The 21,206-nt window shown below is 39.1% G+C and overlaps 1 protein-coding gene across 4 annotated transcripts in view; it reads right to left on the bottom strand.

The window, feature by feature from the left end:
* The window catches only part of MEIS1 (Meis homeobox 1), a 141,520-nt gene that overhangs the window by 96,997 nt on the left and 23,317 nt on the right, over positions 1-21,206 (bottom strand). For all 4 annotated transcript variants that reach the window (XM_002757706.7, XM_003734725.6, XM_035272407.3 and 1 more), the window contains one exon: positions 12,122-12,233. In XM_002757706.7, the coding sequence (XP_002757752.2) occupies positions 12,122-12,233 (112 nt within the window). The remainder of the gene's footprint in view (positions 1-12,121; positions 12,234-21,206) is intronic.

A 21,206-nucleotide genomic window follows, 5' to 3' on the forward strand; every position in this document is an offset into this window, starting at 1 on the left:
ACGACTAGAGAGAGGCCCTTCTGATGCCAGAGGCGCTTCTGATGCTGCCCCCATGCCAGTTTGTTAGGTGCCATTCCTCTACTTCGAGATTACATGGAACCTGCTCACTCAGGAGACGTAACCTACGATATATTAACTGTCTTCCCCTCCATCAGACTGTCAGTTTCTTGATTCCAGAAATGACCTCTTTCACTCTGAATTCCCACATCTAGCATAGGACTGGTATGCAATGGACATTTGATTAATACTCATTAAATTAATAAATGGGAATATTTCTATTATGACTTATTCTGTCTTTGGGAGTATTCCTCTCATATGCATCAAGTGTACATGAAGCAATACTTCCATTTGTAGTAAATGTATTTCTTTTACCTGAGGGCATGTGTTTGGTGCTAGGATGTGGTGAAGCGAATATTCATGAAACTCATGCCCCTCCAACTTTATAGGCTGAAGTCATATTCCCTCAGAACTTTCATTTTTAAGGACTGCAGCACCTGAACTTTCCAATCTGGCATTCCAGCTCAGGCTCTTAGCATCTCATTCCAACCACTGCTCACCTGAATCTCTTTGGCTCCATTAGTCCTGCTCCCAGGGATAATAACCAGAGCAATAACAACAATCCACTTTATGGACCAGTCTTTTCTCCCTCCATTTGAACCCCACTCCTGGCTTCAATTGGAGGGACAAAAGACTGGTCCATGAAGTGGATCCACCAGAGAATGGTCAGAAGAAGGAGACAAACAATTGAAGAAAGACCTCATGGCATCACCAAATAATCAGCACACTGGCTCACATCAAAACAGGCTATCATTTATTTCAACTGTGGAAACCAAAACTAAGGTTAGATACCAATGAGTTAAAGTAAGGAAAGGATGAATATGGTTACAGATACTTAGTCCAATCAATCACATATGTATCACCAATTATTATAACTGCAGCACTGTGCTAGGAGCTGAGAGGAACATGAGAGGTGTCCTACAGATGCTGTGGAAGATGCCAGTCTGTGCCATCTCCCTGGATTCCCTGTGTGAGGACAGGAGGAGAGTTTCTCTCAGATCTTAATACAACTCAAATTGATTCTTCTGAGCAACTTCCATGGATGTTATAAATCTTGTAACTAATTATATTTCAGTCTTTGCTTTAGCTGCTAGGAAGCTCAGGGCCAAATGAACTGCCTACTTCTAGTAATTTTTCATGTTTATATTGCTTAGTACTACCCTTATTTCTTGGCTTTTTGTTTATTTTGCTTTTATTCTAATTTGTTCATCTATACATTTTTGTCCTATTGTATATCATAAACTTTTGTTAATTTCCTTAAATCCTTTCTTAGAATGAGAGGGAGAATATATATACATATTTTTATTTATACATAAATATATATCCATGTAAATATATGTATATAAGTATACAAATAAGTACACATATAAGTACATTTATATTTATACACATATATTTATATGTGTACATATATATATGTATGATGTATATGTGTATGTGTATGTGCACTTTAAAATCAATATATCCTTTTCTCCCAAGGTATTAAAGTGTAAAAGGGTGTCAAGGTGATACCTGTCCTGGCTGTCATAGGTTGTAGGGGCACTCAAGGAAAGAGTCAAACTAAAACAGTAAATGCTAATAACCTAGCAACAAGCCCATTGGCAAATTCAATGTTTTCTACATTCACTCTTTAATTTCCTTTTTCTTAAAAACATACAATTTTTAAAAACGTAAGCTTTGCCATGTAAGGTCATATTCTCCTTTTCTTCTTATATGGAAATAAGTAATAGAAAGTTCTGTCATCTTCATTCTTTGTTGTAAAATAAAGTGAGCAATGTTAGGAAGGAATGCATATTAATTGATATTAGTAAATGGGAGAAAGCCAAAGCTAATTATACTAATCAAATAAAACACTTTTTTTTCTTTTCTTTTCTTTTCTTTTTTTTTTTTTCAACCAGAGGCCCACTGCATTCCTAGAGGATAGAACACTTTTAGGTTAAGCCATTATGGAAAATTATCTACAAGACTGAACTAATCCACAAAGCCAGACACTTGAGCAAAACCCAACTGTACCAACTACACTTCTGGGACCAATCAATACAAGAGGTAGACAATGCCTACTTTTTCCCCCCCTAAGGAAAATGCTTGGCATAAATTTACTGTTTGGGTTAGTTTTTGCTAGGCCAACAGCCAAAACCTCTACTACTATGCTCAATTAGTGCTATCACTCATGAGAAAGAGAAATAACTTCAGGGGTAGAGTTAAATTTCACAGCCCAGGGGGCAGAATCATGGCTGCTACTGGAAAGGGCATAGGACACAAAAGCATCCTCCCAGGGTAGCACAGTTATTCTTGCTACAGGGTCCTGTCTCAGAATTCATCCTCACCCCAGACCTATGATCCCTCAAATGCTGCTGCTGGTCTCCACCATCTTCTACTAGGTGCCCACAGAGGGTCAGAGGGTGGTGTCCAAGGGTAGGAATAGGAAGAACAGGTGATTAGATGGATGGCATGATTTAAGGTCAAGACCTCCATATATATGTGTTCTACATCCACTTATTCAACCAATTGAGGATGGAAAGCATTTGAAATAAAAATGGATGATTGCACATGTACTGAACATGTACAGACCTTTTTCTTGTTATTATTTTCTAAACAATATAGTATTACAACTATTTGCAAAGCATTTACATTGTATTGGTTATTATAAGTAATCTAGAGATTATTTAAAGTATACAGGAGGATGTGCATAGGTTAGATGCAAATACTATGCCATTTAATAGCAGGGACGTGAGCATCTGAAGATATTAGTATTTGCAGGATTGGGGGAGGGGGCTCTGGAACAAATCCCTGGAGAATACCAAGGGATGGCTATACATACTCAAAACCATTTAATTTCTGACACTTAAGTTTATAAGTTCTTAACCTGGGCTATATATAGACACCACCTCAAGGGAGACCCATGGTTGGAATTCAGGGGGTAGATGTACTTGAGAAGAAGAAAAACTACATTTTTATTATCAATAACTTCAATTAGAATTAGCATTTCCTTCATGCATGTATGTAAGTAACAAACCACAGAATTGTTAGCAGGACCTGTGACTTTGTCCCCAGTGGAAATCATATTTGCATGTCACAATACAGTTGTTACAAATATCTTAAAACAAGATTTACATTGATCACTACTTCAAAAATTCAGCAGACAACTGAATTACTACTAGATATTATTATTTAATGCCTATTAAACAGAGCACTTATATTACTATATTCCGACTTGGCTTTAAAAAATATTTTGATAATTGATTTTTAATACAATTCATTGCCTTTGTAGCCGGTTTTATTTTATACATTAATAAAACTATTATTCTGACAAGGTATCCACTGGCTTCATCAGACTGCCAAAGGGGTCTTCTCCTCCTCAAAATGTCAAGATTCCCTTGAAGAAGATCAGGCTGAGTCAGCAGTCATGTGACTAATGGCGGTGAAAGCAATGATGATCCCAATGGTTCAGACAGAAGACACAATGGCTGGCTCACGGCAGTGTGGAAAGACTGGACCAAGTTTCCAAGAGTAAGCTCTGGATCCAAGTCCAATTCACAGGGCCCCATAGATGCTGAGCATCTACATCTACCAAGGTAGAGCTGTCCCTCTGCAATTTAAACCTAATACCCACCACGTTGTGTTTCATCCAGCAACCCTGACCACAGAGTTCACCATGTCTGGGTCACTGGCATGTTGTTAAATAAATACACTCATGGCCCCCTAAGAATATTCAGTATTTAGCAAATATTTTACTTCAATATGCTTGATGTTCTTGGTAGCACACAGGAACTTCCTAAGGGCAAATACTATGACCTATTCATTTTTATAGCTCACACAGAGAACCTGGCACACAATAAGTGCTTAATCTATTTTTGATGACTTGACTAGAATGTATAAATTTACATTCCCATCCCCCCCTTAAATATAACTCATGATAATAATTTGGCTCGTCTGCAGGAGAGAATATAATTCTAAACTCTTTTTATCTCCTTGGGCTACGCTAAATGGACACTTCCCTAAAATTAACCTCCTCACTTTTGCCTTGCCAAGAATGACACCATGTGAAGAATCTACCACCTGAAACAATGAATTCTCTCCTCATTTATTTCCTTGGGTAGAAACTGAAACACATGTTTAAACTGTGCCAGGCTGTGTGTGGTAGCCCTGGAATACCTGGGCGATCTGACCTGAAAAACAAGTTATTGCTTATACTTTAAAACCCAATGCAGACTCGAGAGAAGAAAGGAAGGTAAGAAAGGATAAGAGAATGAAAAGGCCTTATATAAAAACTGAATTAAATAATTACAGATAAAGACCTGGTTTTTTAAAGCTAATATCTCCATTTTATCATTTATATAATACAATGCATGGTATTAATATGATGGGGAACATGTTTCTCTCTATATGTGATGTATTTTTGGAAAATATCTTACAGTTTTGAAAAGAAAGAACTGAGTTTTATGAAAAATTAACTTCTGGGTTCATGAAAATAGAAAACATATTCCACTCTCACTGAAAAGCTAATGCCCTTCTAGCCAGGGAAGCTTTCTCTAATTTACAGCCAACTGAGTAAAACTGAAAAGAAGATACTTTTTAAAAAGTTTTCATGCCTCTGGCTGCAGAGCTAGATGATGAATTGACATAACATCATTATTCATACACTTCTTTACTACTTATTTCTTATTTTAAAATTTTGCATGAGTCTTGGGAGACAAAAGTAGTTAATTCTAGGAAAAAAAAGAATTGGTGTATAATTTTAGATATGCTACAAGTCACACCAGAGTTGGTATTTCTTAATGACAGCAACAACAAAATTTTAATCCGTCACTTGCAACAAAACTCTGCTATCTGCACAGGTAACAGTGGCCAACAGACAGATGTCAGTGACATCACAAATCAAGTGTGCAGTTATATGCAAACCAAAGGGAAAACAGAATTGTGACTTACAGTTTACACAGTAAATATCACATCTTTTAAATTTCAAAAACAAGAGTTCGAAATTTGATAAGAAATCCAGACTATCAGTTCACACATAAATAAAAATGAGCAATCAACAGAAAATATAAGGAATGACTCTGTTGACTAATGCCCTGTCTTTTCCACTTGAGGGTCAGACCTATTCAAACCCAATCACATGAGGATAGAATCAGCAAAGGTCAATCAAAGACAAGCTGAAACTCCAACTGTCTAGCTGACCTTCAGAGCTTGTGACAAATTGCTATCAGTCAATGTCAACTAATGGCAGGAGCTCTTTGGCTAATCAATTGTTCTAAAAATGATCAGGAAAACTACTCATAGGACAGCTCATTTTCACATCAATGCCCGTGAAGTATGAAAAGCTCATTTTTTGAGTTTTTAATAAGCTCATAAGTAAAGCAGTTACTTGGTAACAGAGGTCACCTTACAGAAAAAGACAGAAGCTTTGTCTTTTACATATTCTTTTATTACCATATTATAGTAAAAATATGTCACGGACATGCTAGAGGGCTACATAATATAGTAGATAACACTTCATCCACTTTTCGGATAAATACTTCTGTGTTAGAAGAACATCTCTATTCGGCTGTAAATAATTTCAAATGTACTTTTTGGTTGCTTAAGATGAAAAACAATGGCCTCAAGTTTGCTGGTGATGTTGCCTGATAACACGAGAAAAGGCACTTTCTATGAAAATGCTTACGGCCAAGTTCATGCCCCTACCTATAGTTAGTACTTTTAGATGATGAAGTTATTTTTCTACAAGAGGACCCGCTTTCATGATGCTAGAAGTGAAGCAGGTGGAGAACAGAACACTGTTACTCACATTTGATGAGTCAATAAACGGCAAGGTGAGTATATTACAGGGTGTACTTGGGAAAACAGTGTTCTGTCTCTACATCTCATTCAACATGTTTGATAAGTTAATAATATAGACATTTTGATAACAGGCATTTGTGGAGCATAATAACTTCCCCTTTCTTTTATACACCTGACTTTTCCCACCAGGAAATCATTTTCCTATTCTGCCTGCCACCGCATGCAAAGGCCACACTTTACTTTGCAGGTCAACATTAAATATAACCAAAGGAACACACAGGGCTGCGATGTTCCAAGGCCTGTGGTCACAATTATATTTTACTTTTCTCTCCTCTCAAAAGTGTGTTAGTCAAAATCATTACAGTGCTATTGAAACACAAGAAGTCCCTGGAGAGGTACAGGCTTAAGAAGCAAGTGTGAACAAACAGAGATCATTCAAGTCACTGTGACCAACAGACAAATGAAACAACAAAAAAAGAAAAATTACCATTTGTAACCATTTTCCTTCATTTTCAAGGTTCTTAGGTTATCATTTTGTTTGTAAAATACGTTGGATTTTTTTTTTTTTTAAGAAAATTGTCTCGAAACAAGCAGTATTAACTTTGTGTTTTCAGCTGAAAAGCTGCAAAGTGACAGCAGTTTCAGATTACATCCTGAACCTGAGTTGCTAAGGTAGTTTTTCAAATTAAAATATCTTCTGTGGCCTCAACCACTCTCAAGTTGTCCATAGGAAAGAAATAAAGGAGGGAGGGCAACACTTAAGCCGAGCCATAATTGGAAGTATGTGAAAAATGAAGTGTCAGTTTGGTCAATAAAGGGCAAAGGTCAAGGGGAACTGCAGCCCAAACTCTGTGCGAAATGTGCTCATTAAGACATCCAATCAGAATGCTCCTTTCCACCTATCCCATTATTCATCGGACAGCTGACTGGTTCAAATGCCTGGGTTTGGACTGTTATTACTTTTCTTCTTCATGTAAAAAAGGCGAGTGGTATATAAATCGTTGCTCAGTCATCTGGAACATAATGTGGCCCTTCCCCGCCTCCCTCGCTCCGTGCTCCCCACCCCCTCTCAAGCCGCTCTGCCTGCTGGCTTCACAGGTCTGGAACAACTGCCTTGAGATTCCCCTCAATAATAAATGGAATTGCCTTCTGCCTATAGGTTCCCTGGACTTATACAAAAGCTGGTGTGGAGGGGGATGGGGCAGTGGGAGGCACTGGAACTATTGATACACTATGACAGAGAAATGCAGTGCTTTGCAATTATTTTTCTTTAAAGAAACATGCTGGCATGCTGGCTTTGCCTTTCTTTCTTTTTTTAAGTGGTACTATTGTTATTCTGAGACCTGCCCCCTAAAGGAAAAGTTCATAAGTGGGTTTTAGAGATTCCAGCAATCATTAAAAGCCTTTAGGGTTAAAATGTTTTACATCAAATTTCCATGTAGAAAAATACTTTTTCTCGATCCTCACAAAAGAGGAAAATATGATGAGCTTTAAGTGGAAAATGTTCTGCAAGAGCAACATCCTTACTTGTTCCCATGCTTCTATTAACTCACTAAGTCTTTGAATGAGTGAAATGATATAGGCTCTTAATACATAATACCAGTGAATCATATCAGTCATCATGCTCCCTTTGTAAATACTTCATTCATCATTCCACTCTGCATGCAAAACTAGGTTCTCCCTCCTCAGCAGAATATTACCCCTCTGAGTCTAAGGCGATTCTGTCTTATTCATAGCTAAATCACCATTAGGGAGCACAGAGCCAGGTTCGGTACAGACAACTGGGGAGAGAATTGTCAAACTGGTAACAGAAAGAATGTCTGTCAAATGGTCTGTTTCTCCAGGAAAGCAGTGTATCAAATAGGACATCACAGTTAGAATCTTGAGCTCTAGAGTCAGACTGCAGGGGTTCAAGTCCCAACTGGAGCACCAACCAGTGCCTTTGACAAGTCTCCTTATCGATCTGAGCCCTCGTGACCTCACTCAAAAAGTGAGGGGTGGAAATATCTACACTGACTGACAGCCCTTCATATCCTATTTTGCTATCTTTTACCATCATTTGTTTACCTCTCTTAACTTGAAAGCAAAAAGAGAGACTTGTCCAAACTCAAAAATGTGGTCAATCGTAGCTGAAACTGCTTAAGAGGCAGAGAGTGGCTGTGGCAGGCCTCTGGAGGAGCAGTAAAAATCTAGGTGGAAGAGGGACCCAATTTGCTTGAAGTTCCCCCACTCCAAATCACACAGTTCCCAGAGTGGGCCCTGATTATGGTCAGGTGGGCAGTCATGCACAGTAGGACGCAAAAGACACATGAAAGCCACACGTCTCTGCCATCATGTACCTCCTATTATGAGACACTACTTGGCAGCCCTGGAAACAGACACCCCACCCTAAAGCAGTTCCAAAGCCAAGAGACCAAGATCTTGAAGCTGACTTTGGCAGTTACTCACTCTTCAATATTTCTGAGCTATTACCTCTTTCTTCTGTGAAATGGGAAAACAAAGCAAATAATTGCCAGGGATAAAATAAGGATTCAATCTGGTATCTTTGGAAGTGCTTTGAGGAAGTTAAAGAGTAAACAAAATCAGTGTTGTAGCAACAGCAACAGAATCCCCAACCAAACACAGATGTGAGGCTTTCCCTCTTAAATGCCAATTGAAAAGGACTTTACTATTAAAGAATCAATCTCCTGCAAGGGGCCATAAGTATTAATATTGAATGGAAGTAGATATCATAAAAAAGTTGTCATGAAAATTTTAATTGAGGAAAAGACATATTGCATAAATCATGAACAAACATTAAATCCCTGAATGAAATAAATACCTTTAGTATTCATTTCACAAAATATCTTTGGTATTTTCTTAATTACATATCTTATGTACATTGTCTTTAGAATGCCCACGATTGGATTTTCTTTTTTCTTTTTTTCTTTGTTTGGAGATGGAGTCCTGCTCTGTCACCCAAACTGGAGTGCTGCGGCACAACCTTGGCTCACTGCAATCTCCACCTTCCAGGATCAAGCGATTCTCCTGTCTCAGCCTCCCAAGTAGCTGGGATTACAGGTGCTCGCCACAGCACCCAGCTAAGTTTTGTATCTTTAATAGAGATGGGGTTTCATTATGTTGGCCAGGCTGGTCTCAGACTCCAGACTTTGTGATCCACCCACCTCCGCCTCCCAAAGTCTAGGATTACAGGTGTGAGCCACTGTCCCCAGTCATGGATTTTGCATTTCTTTTTTTAATGTTTAGGTAAAAATGTGTACTAAAACTCTTTCAGTGATCACAACAGCTACTAATTCAGCAAATTATCAGGCACTCAAAATTCCCCAAATTGCTGGAACTCTAACCAGAAACTCTTACATTTTGAAATCTGTTGGAAAATTTTAAATTTCCTGCATAACTTATTTCATTTTATTTACTTTGAAAGTTCAAAAGAAGAGGACTCAGTTAAGATATATATAGCCTGTTACATGCCTCCACTGTACAGCAGATAAGCTTATTTAACAGAGGACTAAAGCCTAAGGGATTTCTTTTTTCTTCTCTTTTCTTTTCCTTTTTGTGACACAGGTACCATAATGAAGCGGTAAAAATGGAAAAGGAATGAGGAAGAAAGAAATGCAGTACAAATAATACAGCAGAGAAAGTTTTAAAATATGTATTACTCCTGTCTGTGGGGGAAACACCTCTTTGGATATGTTCTTGGCAGATTGAGTTATTTCTGTCTATTGGGTATGTATAAAGACATATTTATGGATTTATAAATCTTTTGAAGAGGGCTGTTATTTACCCAGTTGACTAAAATGGACTCAAACTGTGTAAATAACTATTTAGGACATGTACTACAGGCCAAATGCTGGCACAGCTTACACTTCCATGCCTGCCAGAAAAGGCAAACAGGGAAAACATGGAAAAGCCACTGTGCACAGTTAATCCGAAGGCTGCACAAAGACCAAGCTCTGCAGGTCTCAGGGATGAAAAAAAGGTTTAGAAAGGTCATGGTTGGCATGGAAATGTGCGTAAGTTGTTGCAGCAACACTTTCAGGCATCATTCTGCATTTAGCAGAAATAAATTCAACTGCCAAGGAAAACCCACAAGGAAGGACAAGTAAGACTGAAGGTGGGGCCTCTGTTAGCAAGCACAGAAAAGTGGGGCAGGGGAAACCAGCACAGAAAGTTTCTATTTGATGACAGTGGAAGTTATTGACTGTAGTTTTTTGGTAAAGAGATGAGGAAAGAGGGTCTGATGAGAATAAGCTTATTTCAGTCATTGGGAAACTGGAAGTTTAGGTCTGACGCTCCACTGGGACCTCACCAAATCATTCAGCTTCTCCATGCCCTTATTTTTCTCATCTGTCAAATGGGGCTACACCTACTTAATCTGCTACCCAGGATTTTTTTAAATGATTCAGCTGAGATCATTCAAATAAGATCATTTATGTGAAAATGTCTTAAAAACAACTAGGTGTTGGACTCAAATATAAAAAGAAAAAATATAGAAAGAAACATTCTAAGTGGAAAGTTAGTAATATGAAGAATATAGAGTTCCTAGTTACAATCAGATTTTTAAATAGGCCTTTGGAGAACACTTGTTGAAGGAAGAGGCAGCATACAACATTCCTAATTTCTTGTTACTGCATGTCAGAGGGGAAGAACTGGTATTGGGCATTTGCTATCTGAAAATCCTCTTATCATATTATGTTTGAGAAAACTGACGCATTACAGTTTTAAATTCAAGTGCATTTCAGCAGTTTGCAAGCCTTCAATGTAACAGCTTAACTATACCTATTCTCAGATGATATAAGTTTTGAAAAGCAAGAAATGAAAAAGAAAAAGAAGCCAAACACTAGGCTGTGACCCCATGTAGCAATTTTGGGCTACAGGAAAAAGAATTTAGATTCCATTTACACCTTTTTGAAAACTCATAGTGTAAGTAGAGTTATGAAAGTAGGGCTTTATATTGAAAGTGCTGACACCACCTTAACTATAGTGCTGTGAACAGCAACGCCATAACACATACATACACACACTTGAAAGGAAAAAGGCCCCTTGGATTTATGCTGCATATCATTTTCCAGTAAAAGTCAGAGGTCAGAGGTTACCTGTTTCTGCCTCAGCTCTGAACCAGTTTACTATTCTGGGCTCCGTTTTTACTAGGCTTATAGTTGTGATGAAGTCAGCAACTTTTTTTTGAACAATAAAATGTCTCAAATGTTTAAAATTATATTTGTAGAAGTTATTCCCGGTACAAAGAGCATACATGTGCCTAAAGAAAAATTAACTGTCCTGTTTTTGTTTTCATATTAATCATGCTAAATTCATTGTAGACTTTGCAATTTTAATTGGTAGAGCCCAACTAAGTTAGACAACAAAATTCCTTTGTTGCCTAACAGCACTGCGGCGAAACATGATCATAAAACCAGATTTTAAAGTATATACCTACTGTGGGTTCAGAGTCAACTTCAATAAAATAGCCTTTTTATATTCCGATAAAGAATTCTCTTTTAAACTTTAATTGTATTAATGGAACACAAAATCCACCACAGTGGAATCTCATGAAAAGCAATACAGACATTTGAATACTCATTTACCCTTTTGCTGAAGATTAGCTTGATGATTAAACTTTATTTTCTACTAGTTATAGTCAAACATGCAATGCACATCCATGGACACCCACATACACACAGGTATGTGCATTCACAGGACAACACAAATTAAATTAATCTGTTATCTTTTCATTTCTTCCTAAATTTTATTTAGTCTGGCTTTGCAATGAAGCCAAGCAGTTAAGAGGTTCAGATAAATAAATAAAACCAGAAAAAAATGGCTTCAACCCAGTGGAGAAGGAAGCCCAGCATGTGCTACTGAAAGGCCCACGGCCTTAGAAGCATCTAAAGACATCGTTAACTCAGAATCCTAGTGGATGTTTCTTCATGAGCTCTTGAAAAGCCTCTGAAGGCAAGCAGTAGTAATACTTTTTATTTGCATAGCAGGGTATTAGTGGCATACTATGTATTCACAATCAAACTTCTAAGCTACTTCCCTAATCTTGCCCTCAGTCAATTCACTGACCCTGTTTTACGAAGCTGGCCAGATGACAGGCAGTTAGGCAGCTGGAATGGCACAGAAGAAAACAGGGTCGGAGAATAAAATAAGATGAGCTGATTCCCAAGTTAAAGGAGGCTTGTCCTCTAGGAAAACTGTATAGTATACTTAGTAACTCACTAGACAGTTCTGATTTTTTAATCCTTAAAAATGAAACAAGTAGAACAGAGAATAGCATCTCTCCTACCTTGCTCACTGCTGTTGTCCCCACTGTGTGACGTGTGGCCACCGCTGGAAGGGCCTGGGGTTCCTCCTGAACGGGTAGATGCTGTGTCATCATGATCTCTGTTCCAAGAGGGCTGTGGGGGCACAAATCAGAAACCCAAATAAGAGGCATCTGTGAACCCTTATTGGCAAGGATCCCATGGCATAATGACAAAGCCATGGAGGGCTGGAGCACATAGCCATGCCACTTTTCCCATCTCCCTTCAACCATGGTTCCAGCTCAGAGCTGCATTGGTACATTTGTAATTTGCCAGTTTCTGCTTCCAAGCTAAAATAATATCTACAAATAGTTATTCTGTAAGTAACTGCATGCTTTATTACTAAGGAAAACAAAAACATTCCAGGCAAAGAGGAAAACAAAATGCCGCCACTGATTCTGACTATGTTTTTAACATCAACAAACCCTCTGGCACAACAGTCTGCTACTCTGGAAATGCAAAATGAGAATGGTGGTCTGTAACACTGGTTTATCGAGGGCTCTGATTCATTCTAGAAGACAAACATGGCAGAGCTTTTAAGACCTCACAATTAGGCCTGGGTCCATAATAGCTAGTATGTGTCAGCTGTTTGCCGGATGGTACATGGCAAATGGACCAGGCATGGGGACAAAAAAGAAATGAGAATAACAATAGGTTCACATGGACTGTGTACACTCAGCCCCATGCAGAGCCTTCTTGTACTACTAAACGGAAAACAGATGTTGCTTCTTATCACTGGGTGCATTCGAAAGTAACATTCAGATAGGAAAAACTGGCTGTAAATTAAATTCTTGAGGAAAACAATCATGGCGACACTTCTCCCAAATCTCCCTTTATCACCAGAAAAGATTTTAATTAGCTTTTGGTGCTAGCTTTCAAAAACAGCCTCATGAGTCACTGGTCATCCTGCACAGTAGAAATGATGCAAAATACAAAGCTGGTCTTTGGCTAGGAAGTGGAATCTTCAAGATTATTAGTGGGAAAGCAGGATGATCTTGTACGTAAAATATGTATACATCATCTCAATCACATAAGGTCACACTCCATGACTATACAGTAGTAGAGTTTGCTGACCCTTCCAATATGTTTAAGTATGGGTAGTGAAATCAAAGAGCTCTTTGCTTATTTCTAGAAAAGTATTTTCCTATCCTGGAGAAGATAAGAAGGGCTAAGCAGATTGAAATGTCTCAGACACCCAAGGAGAGAAAAGTAAAGATCCCATCTAAGAGGCAGGCTGTATAGGAATCAAAGGGAAAGAGTCACTGTTCCTGAACAGGATGCACCACTGTCACTTATTCTATAATCTTGGCCAGAAGATGAATGCAGCCTGAAAAATGAAAATAAAGTTATAGAAAGATATGCCATTTGTATGTTTGACTCGCCCATTATGCATATTCTCAAAAACAGTGCTAATTGATCTGCTGATTCTGTGATTGAAAGATATGTGAACTGTGAAAGAAATGCTTTTTGCAAACACACATTCTGCAGCATACCAGAAGAATGCTGTAAGACGTAATCTGGAACACACGCTCAGAATGCAAACAGTTAATGCATAAATTTTCAGTTTGTACAACTGCAGCTCTAGAAGGGGGACTTGTTTATTCAGAGCTCTGCAGAAAGAATGGTACAGCACCCAGGGGACAGACAATGCCAGGCACAAAACCCCGGTGCCTCGACATGTAAAAGGATGTTTTTCTATGTGCTACAAATCCCACTTGAAAATATAATTAGAAAGAGAAAATGGCAAACTATTGCATTAACTGTAATTGAACAAAAGACCAGCAAGGCATGTGGGAGGCTGCAGGAACCCGTGGGAGTTTCAGGATGCATGAGATCCTGCGAGTGACATCTCCTGGGCACTCTCATTTTATTTATGTTGTCCCTCACTACTATTGTTGACTGGTGATCTGACTGGTAATTAATAGAAAAGCTAGCGATAACAAGCTAAAATACAGAGCCACAGACCAACCTCATCAGAAGCATGTTTGTTAGTCTGATTAAGACTAGGACTCCAAAAGGTGACTTAGAACCAAAGAATTATTCCTTGTTATACAGGAAACTGTCCTCCTTTATGCTACAACAGACCTGATATATTCACTATCTTTTAATGAGCTCCACTGATTTATTCAGCTTTGCTCTGCTCCCTCCCCCACTTTTCTACTGTGCAGGATGTAGATTAATTCAATGCTTAATTGTTTAGTAAATTCAATTTTCCACATTCTATTCTGCATAGCTTTTGCTAAGGTTCTTAAATCTTCAGCAGTGAGCCCTGAGCCCAGTGTTTGTGATCTGTGCCTACCTTTTTTCATCACCATTTTTCTTCATCCACCACTTAATTCACCATGAAAAGATTTTCCTTGCTGGAAATTCTGATTCCACTATGATCTGTGAGGCATTCCGATTCATTGCATTTTCATTGTGTTGGGCCTTAGATGCTGGGCTCCTCTTTTCTCACAGCTATCGCCACATTATACAGGAATTCATGCAAGAAATGTTGGATTCCACCTCAGTTTATCCAAATTTTGTGCAACCTATATGTTTAAATTTGTGTGTTCACCAAAGGTAGGAGCCGGTATTTTCCACCTAATATCATTCTTCTCACAGCCTTGCTCTTCCGGAAGGCCTGTGAATACTGAATGTACTTCTCTGAAGAGAAATCTAACTTTTGTGGTCCTTTCTTGAATTAGCAATTTTGTATTAGCATTTTAAGAATGATGTAGTCACATGAAACTGAGCATGAGAAGAAATCCACAAAGTTACCAAAACAGAAGGAGAATTATGCTTAGTTCAGTTCATTAAGCATGATTAAAGTCTAAGTATCAGAAATAGCTCATGAACTCTTCCAATATAAATATGTAAGACAGCCCTAATCAGAACAAACTCCCCCCAAATTCATCTACAGAGAAGCTCAGTTACAGTAACATATCTCTGTGACTATATGCGGTTACACCAAACATCATTATTATTTTTAAAATAAAATATGTGCATCTGATTATGTATCTATATCTGTGAAGTTGTGAGTAGCTTGGGGCCACTTGTAATGTAAGACTGACAGAATAAAATCAAGAATGCATGGCATTAGATAAATAAAAAACCTTAGTCATGGTTTTAAATTAAGTCCCCAAGAGGCTTTTTTCTTCAATGTATATAATTTCAGAGAAAGCAACGGCTGTGTTCTTACTTACTGGAAATCTATTAAGACAAGTGGTCTTAACCTGAGGTCGAGAATCTCCTATGGAAGATTTTAGGGGGGGTCTTGTTGGGACAATATTTGGGTTTACGTGCATACTTGCATATTTTTTCCAAGGGATAGGGTTCAAACTTTTTATCCGATTCTCAAACAGGTATGCCATTCTCTCAAAATTTGAGAACCACTGCTCTAGGAGATGTTCACAGGGCAAGACACAACAACAGCAAAACAACAAAATATTGCTAGAAAGACCTGAATGATCACTGACTCTGCATTCGAACTTGCCATTGACAGCCAATGTCCTCCAGACACTATTTTTGTTGTCACGAATGGAGGCAGACAGCTAGAACGTTCATTCCATCGTTAAGTTCTTGATTGATACATAATATATAAAGTAATTCAATTTTTCCTCATGGTTTTTCCAGTTCTAGGGTCCCAACAGACAGCCATTTAATATTTGAAGCAAGCTACGATTCTCTCCATATCTCCTCTCTTTGACAGCTTGAACACTCCCATTTCCTTCTATCATTTCTTAAGAACACTTCAAAACACGTTGTGTGGGGGTTCTTTATGATTCAATGTATGGAATTTTCAATCTGTAAGGCAATCTTACTGTCATCTGGTAGTAAAATAGAAGCAATGACCTCCCCTGACTACAGGGTCCTCCAGGAGTGAGGATGGTATCTTAATCTTCTCTGTCTTCTCCTTTCCTAGCTCAGCACAATGCATGGCTCATGTTCAGCAGGCACCGAGTGTTTAGGGAATGAATGAATCTGAATTGTTCATTAGTCACTGTGCCACCAACATCCCAACTGACAGACTGCAACTTCAAAAACTATCTTGCCTTCCTGAATAAAGTTACCCACTGGTGAATTTTTTTTCTTCTATCATTCGCTCTTTTTCAATCTATTCCTTAACTATGGACAGACATCAGGTCTTCTTACCACTGCCCAGGTCTTCCTTGGATAATTCCTTCCTCTACAGTGGCTTGATTTCCTATATGCTACCAAATGTGTGTGTCTGAAACTCTTTTTTGGTCTTTAGACTTTTATGTCCAACTACCTGCAAAACCATCTCCATGCGAAGACATCCACCTCAAGAAGTCTGAAAGTAGACTTGTTTCAGCTCAACAAGTCCAAAGCTAAACTCTCCATGTCTCCACCAAACCTTGTACTCATCCTTTTTTATTCCATGTCCTAGTAGGTATGACACTGCCCATCTGTGGTATAAACCTCAGAGTCATTCATGTGCTCTCTCTCTCTCTCTCCCCTCCCTCCTCATTCACTCACTCACCAAACCTTGTCTATTTTTGACCCCCAAAACATTCTGAAATAAATCTCCCCTATTCCATATTCATGACTGCTGTTCTTGTTAAGGCCCTCATCACTCCCAAGTTTTAAAAGAGTTTCATTCCATCAGATCATAAGCTCTGTGAGGTCAGACATGGTGTCAGTTTTGCTCACCATTGCATCCTGACTATCAATCATAGTGCCCAGCAGTTGGCTGACACCTAGGAAGAATTTGTTGAATGAATGGACTGCTCCTTGCTGCCTACAGAATACAATCTGAGGTCCTTATCCTGGTATACAAAGCCCTTTATAATCTCTCCCAGGGACCAGTTCTCTCTTGTTTCTTTTGCTCCTGCAACACCCAATTGCACAGGATTTCTGACAGATACTCTGCTGCTTATTGCTCCAGGCCCATGCTCATCCTTCTCCTCTGCCTGCAGTGTCTTGCTCTGTCCTGCCTGACCCCAGCCCCTGATTATCTCCTTCCTGCTGTTTAAGGCACAGCTCAGATCCCACATCACCTAGAAAACCATCCCTGTCGCCAGGCACAGTGGCTCACACCTGTATTCCCAGCACGTTGGGAGGCTGGGGCGGTTTGATCACAAGATCAGGAGTTCGAGACCAGCCTGGCCAACATGGTGAAACCCCATCTCTAGTAAAGATACAAAGTATTAGCTGACTGTCATGGCACATGCCTATAATTTTAGCTATATAGGAGGCTGAGGCAGGAGAATCACTTGAACCCAGGAGGCAGAGGTTGCAGTGAGCCAAGATTGCACCATTGGACTCCAGCCTGGGTGACAGGGCAACACTCCATCTCAAAAACAAACAAAACATTTTTTAATTAAAAAAAAAAAAGAAAAGCTTCCTTGATACACATCATCCCCTGGATAAGTGAGGCCTTGCTGCTCTGAGAGCTTGGACCACCTCATGCACACTTCTAGCCTTTCACTCTTTGCTTTATGATGACCTGTTGTGCCTGTCTACAATTCTACACTATTCATGTTTTGAAATCCTAGACTACACCTTATTCATCCTTATATCTTCCATCCTAGGAAAATGTCGATATTAGATATAAATATATTTTTGAATGAATGAATAACTTAAGTAACACATAAGGAATCTTTAATAAATTGTCACCTGATACTGTATTCTCCCATATGAAACATCACAAAATATCTAACAAAGACTTGTACAATTTAAATATACCTCACATACTTGCATTTACACAAACACACACCACTATAAAAATATATTAATACTCAGTTGTAGCATAACAGTCAAAAGAAAGGAAATTTAAAGCTAGACAGAGTCCTATTTGAGACTTGATTGTGCCACTTACAGGGTCCTAATTAAGTCATAACCTCTTGAAACCTTAATGTCCTCAACTGTAAATGGGGATAAAAAGGACTCCCTTGCAGACATAACATCTATAAACTGTCAAGCATGCAGCAAGCACTCAATAGGTGGCAGCTTCTATAGTTCTTAATGTAACAACACGAGTTGACCTACGTGAACCCTGGGATATCTACATACAGCTGTATTCAGGTCATAGACCTTCTGGAAAGAATGGTTAACCTGAGCTGGCTTCATGCACAGCTTGGTATGCCTTGGCCTAGCTCCCAGCTGGTGTGTGCTCAGGGAATGCAAACTGATCTTATTTTCACCTTGGAATAACATGATTTTTACAGGTGGTTTGCTCCTCCCCAATTCGTCAAGTTTAATTTGATAGCTAACACTTATAAATCACTTTACAGTATACAAAGCATCTTAACACATCTTCCTAGTCATTCACCACAGCAATACGATGCCAGAATCATTTTTTTTTTTCAAACTAAAAAGAAAGAGGTTTTGTTTGTTTGTTTTTTGTTTTTCAAAACTTCTACCCTACTGGTCCCATTCAAAAAGGTGGATAATGGAGAGTCTGATGATCTTTACTGTGAAGGGGTCAGTTAGCTGATATGTAGAGACTGACAAAATAATCACAGTGCTCAATATTCAAAGTCAGTCTGTACCTATTAAAAGGTAGCTTTCTCTTTGGGGAGGTACATTTACTCTCTCAAATCACCAGGGTCTCTTTAGTAAATGATCTCTATTGGCCTGAAAAAGCTGGCTTGTCTCCATAAGTGAACAGTTTAGTCTCTCCAGGTGAGGACAGTCTCTAGATCTGCACGGGGAAGGCACCAGTGTTCATGGTGCTCAGGAATACACAGGTGCACTCACACTCGCAGGCTTGCCCGTGTCCATACGTATGTGCACACGTGCATACCTGTGCTCTTCCATAAAGCACAGTGGATGGGATTGCTGCATGTCACCATCCCACACTGTTGAGGAAGCCACATCTAATTATCCCCACTCCCCTTGACTTTTCCCCCTCTGTCTAAACAGTGTTTCTTGGGATCCCTAAAGGCACATCACTTCAACAAATATCATTTCTTATACACCCCTTAATCAATTATATCATCTGAGGAAAGAGACCAGAGAGATCCATATGCAGAGGAATGAGAAGAGAAGGGACCCAGGAGCTGCTATGAGAAACAATACACATTTACTTGTGTGTACCTGAAGCTGGGGAATGGGGGATGCTGAGAAGGCATTTTATGTCTGAGTATTTAAAGTCTTGTCATGCCGAAACTCTTATTGAAATGCTTGGTGGCTTGCATATCTATCTGCTCAATAACCAAAACATACCATATAATCATTCAACCCACTCAACTACCTTGTATTGAGCACTGTAATTTGCTAGAGCCCTAGGTGCAGCCTGCTCCTCTCAAAACATACTCCCTTGGGGCTATATTAACTCCACTTCAAATTCAGGTAATTCTGGAAAAAAAGCTATGTGGATTTCTGGAAAAAAAAAAAAATCCCTAGAAATCATTAAACAAAATTCATTTAACCACAACAAGCTTAGGCTGCATGTTTTGTTTTGCCTTTTTCTTTTAAACATAGAAAAACTGCTCTTACCTTTTGAGCATTTAGATATTTTGAAATGCCGTAAACATTCACAAATTAATATGTCAGTGTGCACACATGCTGTGGATTCAGGGGCCACATTGAAATGTTGTGGGGAATGAAATGGATGTGAAATAGCACGCTTTAGAGAAACCTTTTCTAAGTCTACAGTATGCCCTGCTGAAAGTGGATAAAATGCAGAAAGGCAATTGCTGGTTCTGGGAAAAGAGTGGTAGGTGCCTGAGGCACTCCCTGATGGTGGCCCACACTCATCTTCCGCAGAGAGGCCAACGTTTTGAAAGGTTGCCTCCCTCACACAGGTCATCCACTTTCTCTACCAACTCTCCTTTCACTCATTTCCTTCTCGACCCCTCCATCACTCGCTTACCTTTAACAAGTTTGTAAGGCCTGCCAGGGTTCTTCTTGAGCCCTTTTTTAATGCTGTGATAAAATGTGCGTATGACTCCACTTAATAGAGGTCTGGAGAATAATTCTGGTGACTCAGGGCAGATGGCAAACTAGCAGTAAGACAATGGAAATCCAGCATCCCTCTAAAATCTATGGCTTTCACCAACACACCACACTGCCTCTTCTCACAGTTCCAGCCCTGACATGTTTGCCATAGCGGACTTTTAATCTAGAAATGCATCTTGATCATCTAATCATCTCTTACATCTTACACTCACTATCTTTACACAGAGCATAAGTGTGTATACTTTGGCATTAAATGAGGCAGATTTCTAAGACCTTAACATCTAAGCAACTCTGGTGAATTGCTTTCAAATATACATGTGCCATATATATATATATATATATATATATATATATATATATATATACATGTATATATATAATCATATGATAGTAGCGGTGGGTAGTTTGTAGAGGCGAACATAGCATCTGTTAAATCAAGTTCTGTATTTCCCAGTTCTCACGTACCAAAAATAAAACCTACAAAAATGATAATTTTTCAAACATTGAATCCTCTATCTCTGTGTAATGAGGCATGTAGAGAGGAGGAAAAGAATTTTTGTGCTTTCTTGCCTTTGGTGAAAATTCTCCCAGGAGTAATTTCATCTTTAAATGAAAAGTTTTCTATCAGGTGATTGTTCAAGCTTCAGAAATCACTAAAGCCTGAGTTCAGATGTGAGTGCACATATGGGTTCACACATGCACAGACTGCAACACACACTATCACATACATAAGGCATAAGGCAAAAGAACATTAAAAAATGAATCAAATGATTTTTAAATTACATTGTGATAGAATTTAAAGCAGCTTGACTGTGAGAGATATATATAGAGACGGAGTTTCGCTCTTGTTACCCAGGCTGGAGTGCAATGGCGCGATCTCGGCTCACGGCAACCTCCGCCTCCTGGGTTCAGGCAATTCTCCTGCCTCAGCCTCCCAAGTAGCTGGGATTACAAGCACGCGCCACCATGCCCTGCTAATTTTTTTTTTGGGGGGGGGAGGAAGGCAAGAAGGAAGGGAATAAGGATGGTAGGGAGGAAGGAAGGGATGAAGGAAGGAAGGAAGGGAGGAAGCGGGGAGGAAGGGAGGGAGGGAGGGAAGGAAAGAAAGGAAATCAAGCAATGAAAGAGACATTGCCGACCTGGATCTAGAGGTTTACAAGTTGA

Source organism: Callithrix jacchus, chromosome 14 (assembly GCF_049354715.1).
Source record: "Callithrix jacchus isolate 240 chromosome 14, calJac240_pri, whole genome shotgun sequence".
Lineage (NCBI taxonomy): Eukaryota > Metazoa > Chordata > Mammalia > Primates > Cebidae > Callithrix > Callithrix jacchus.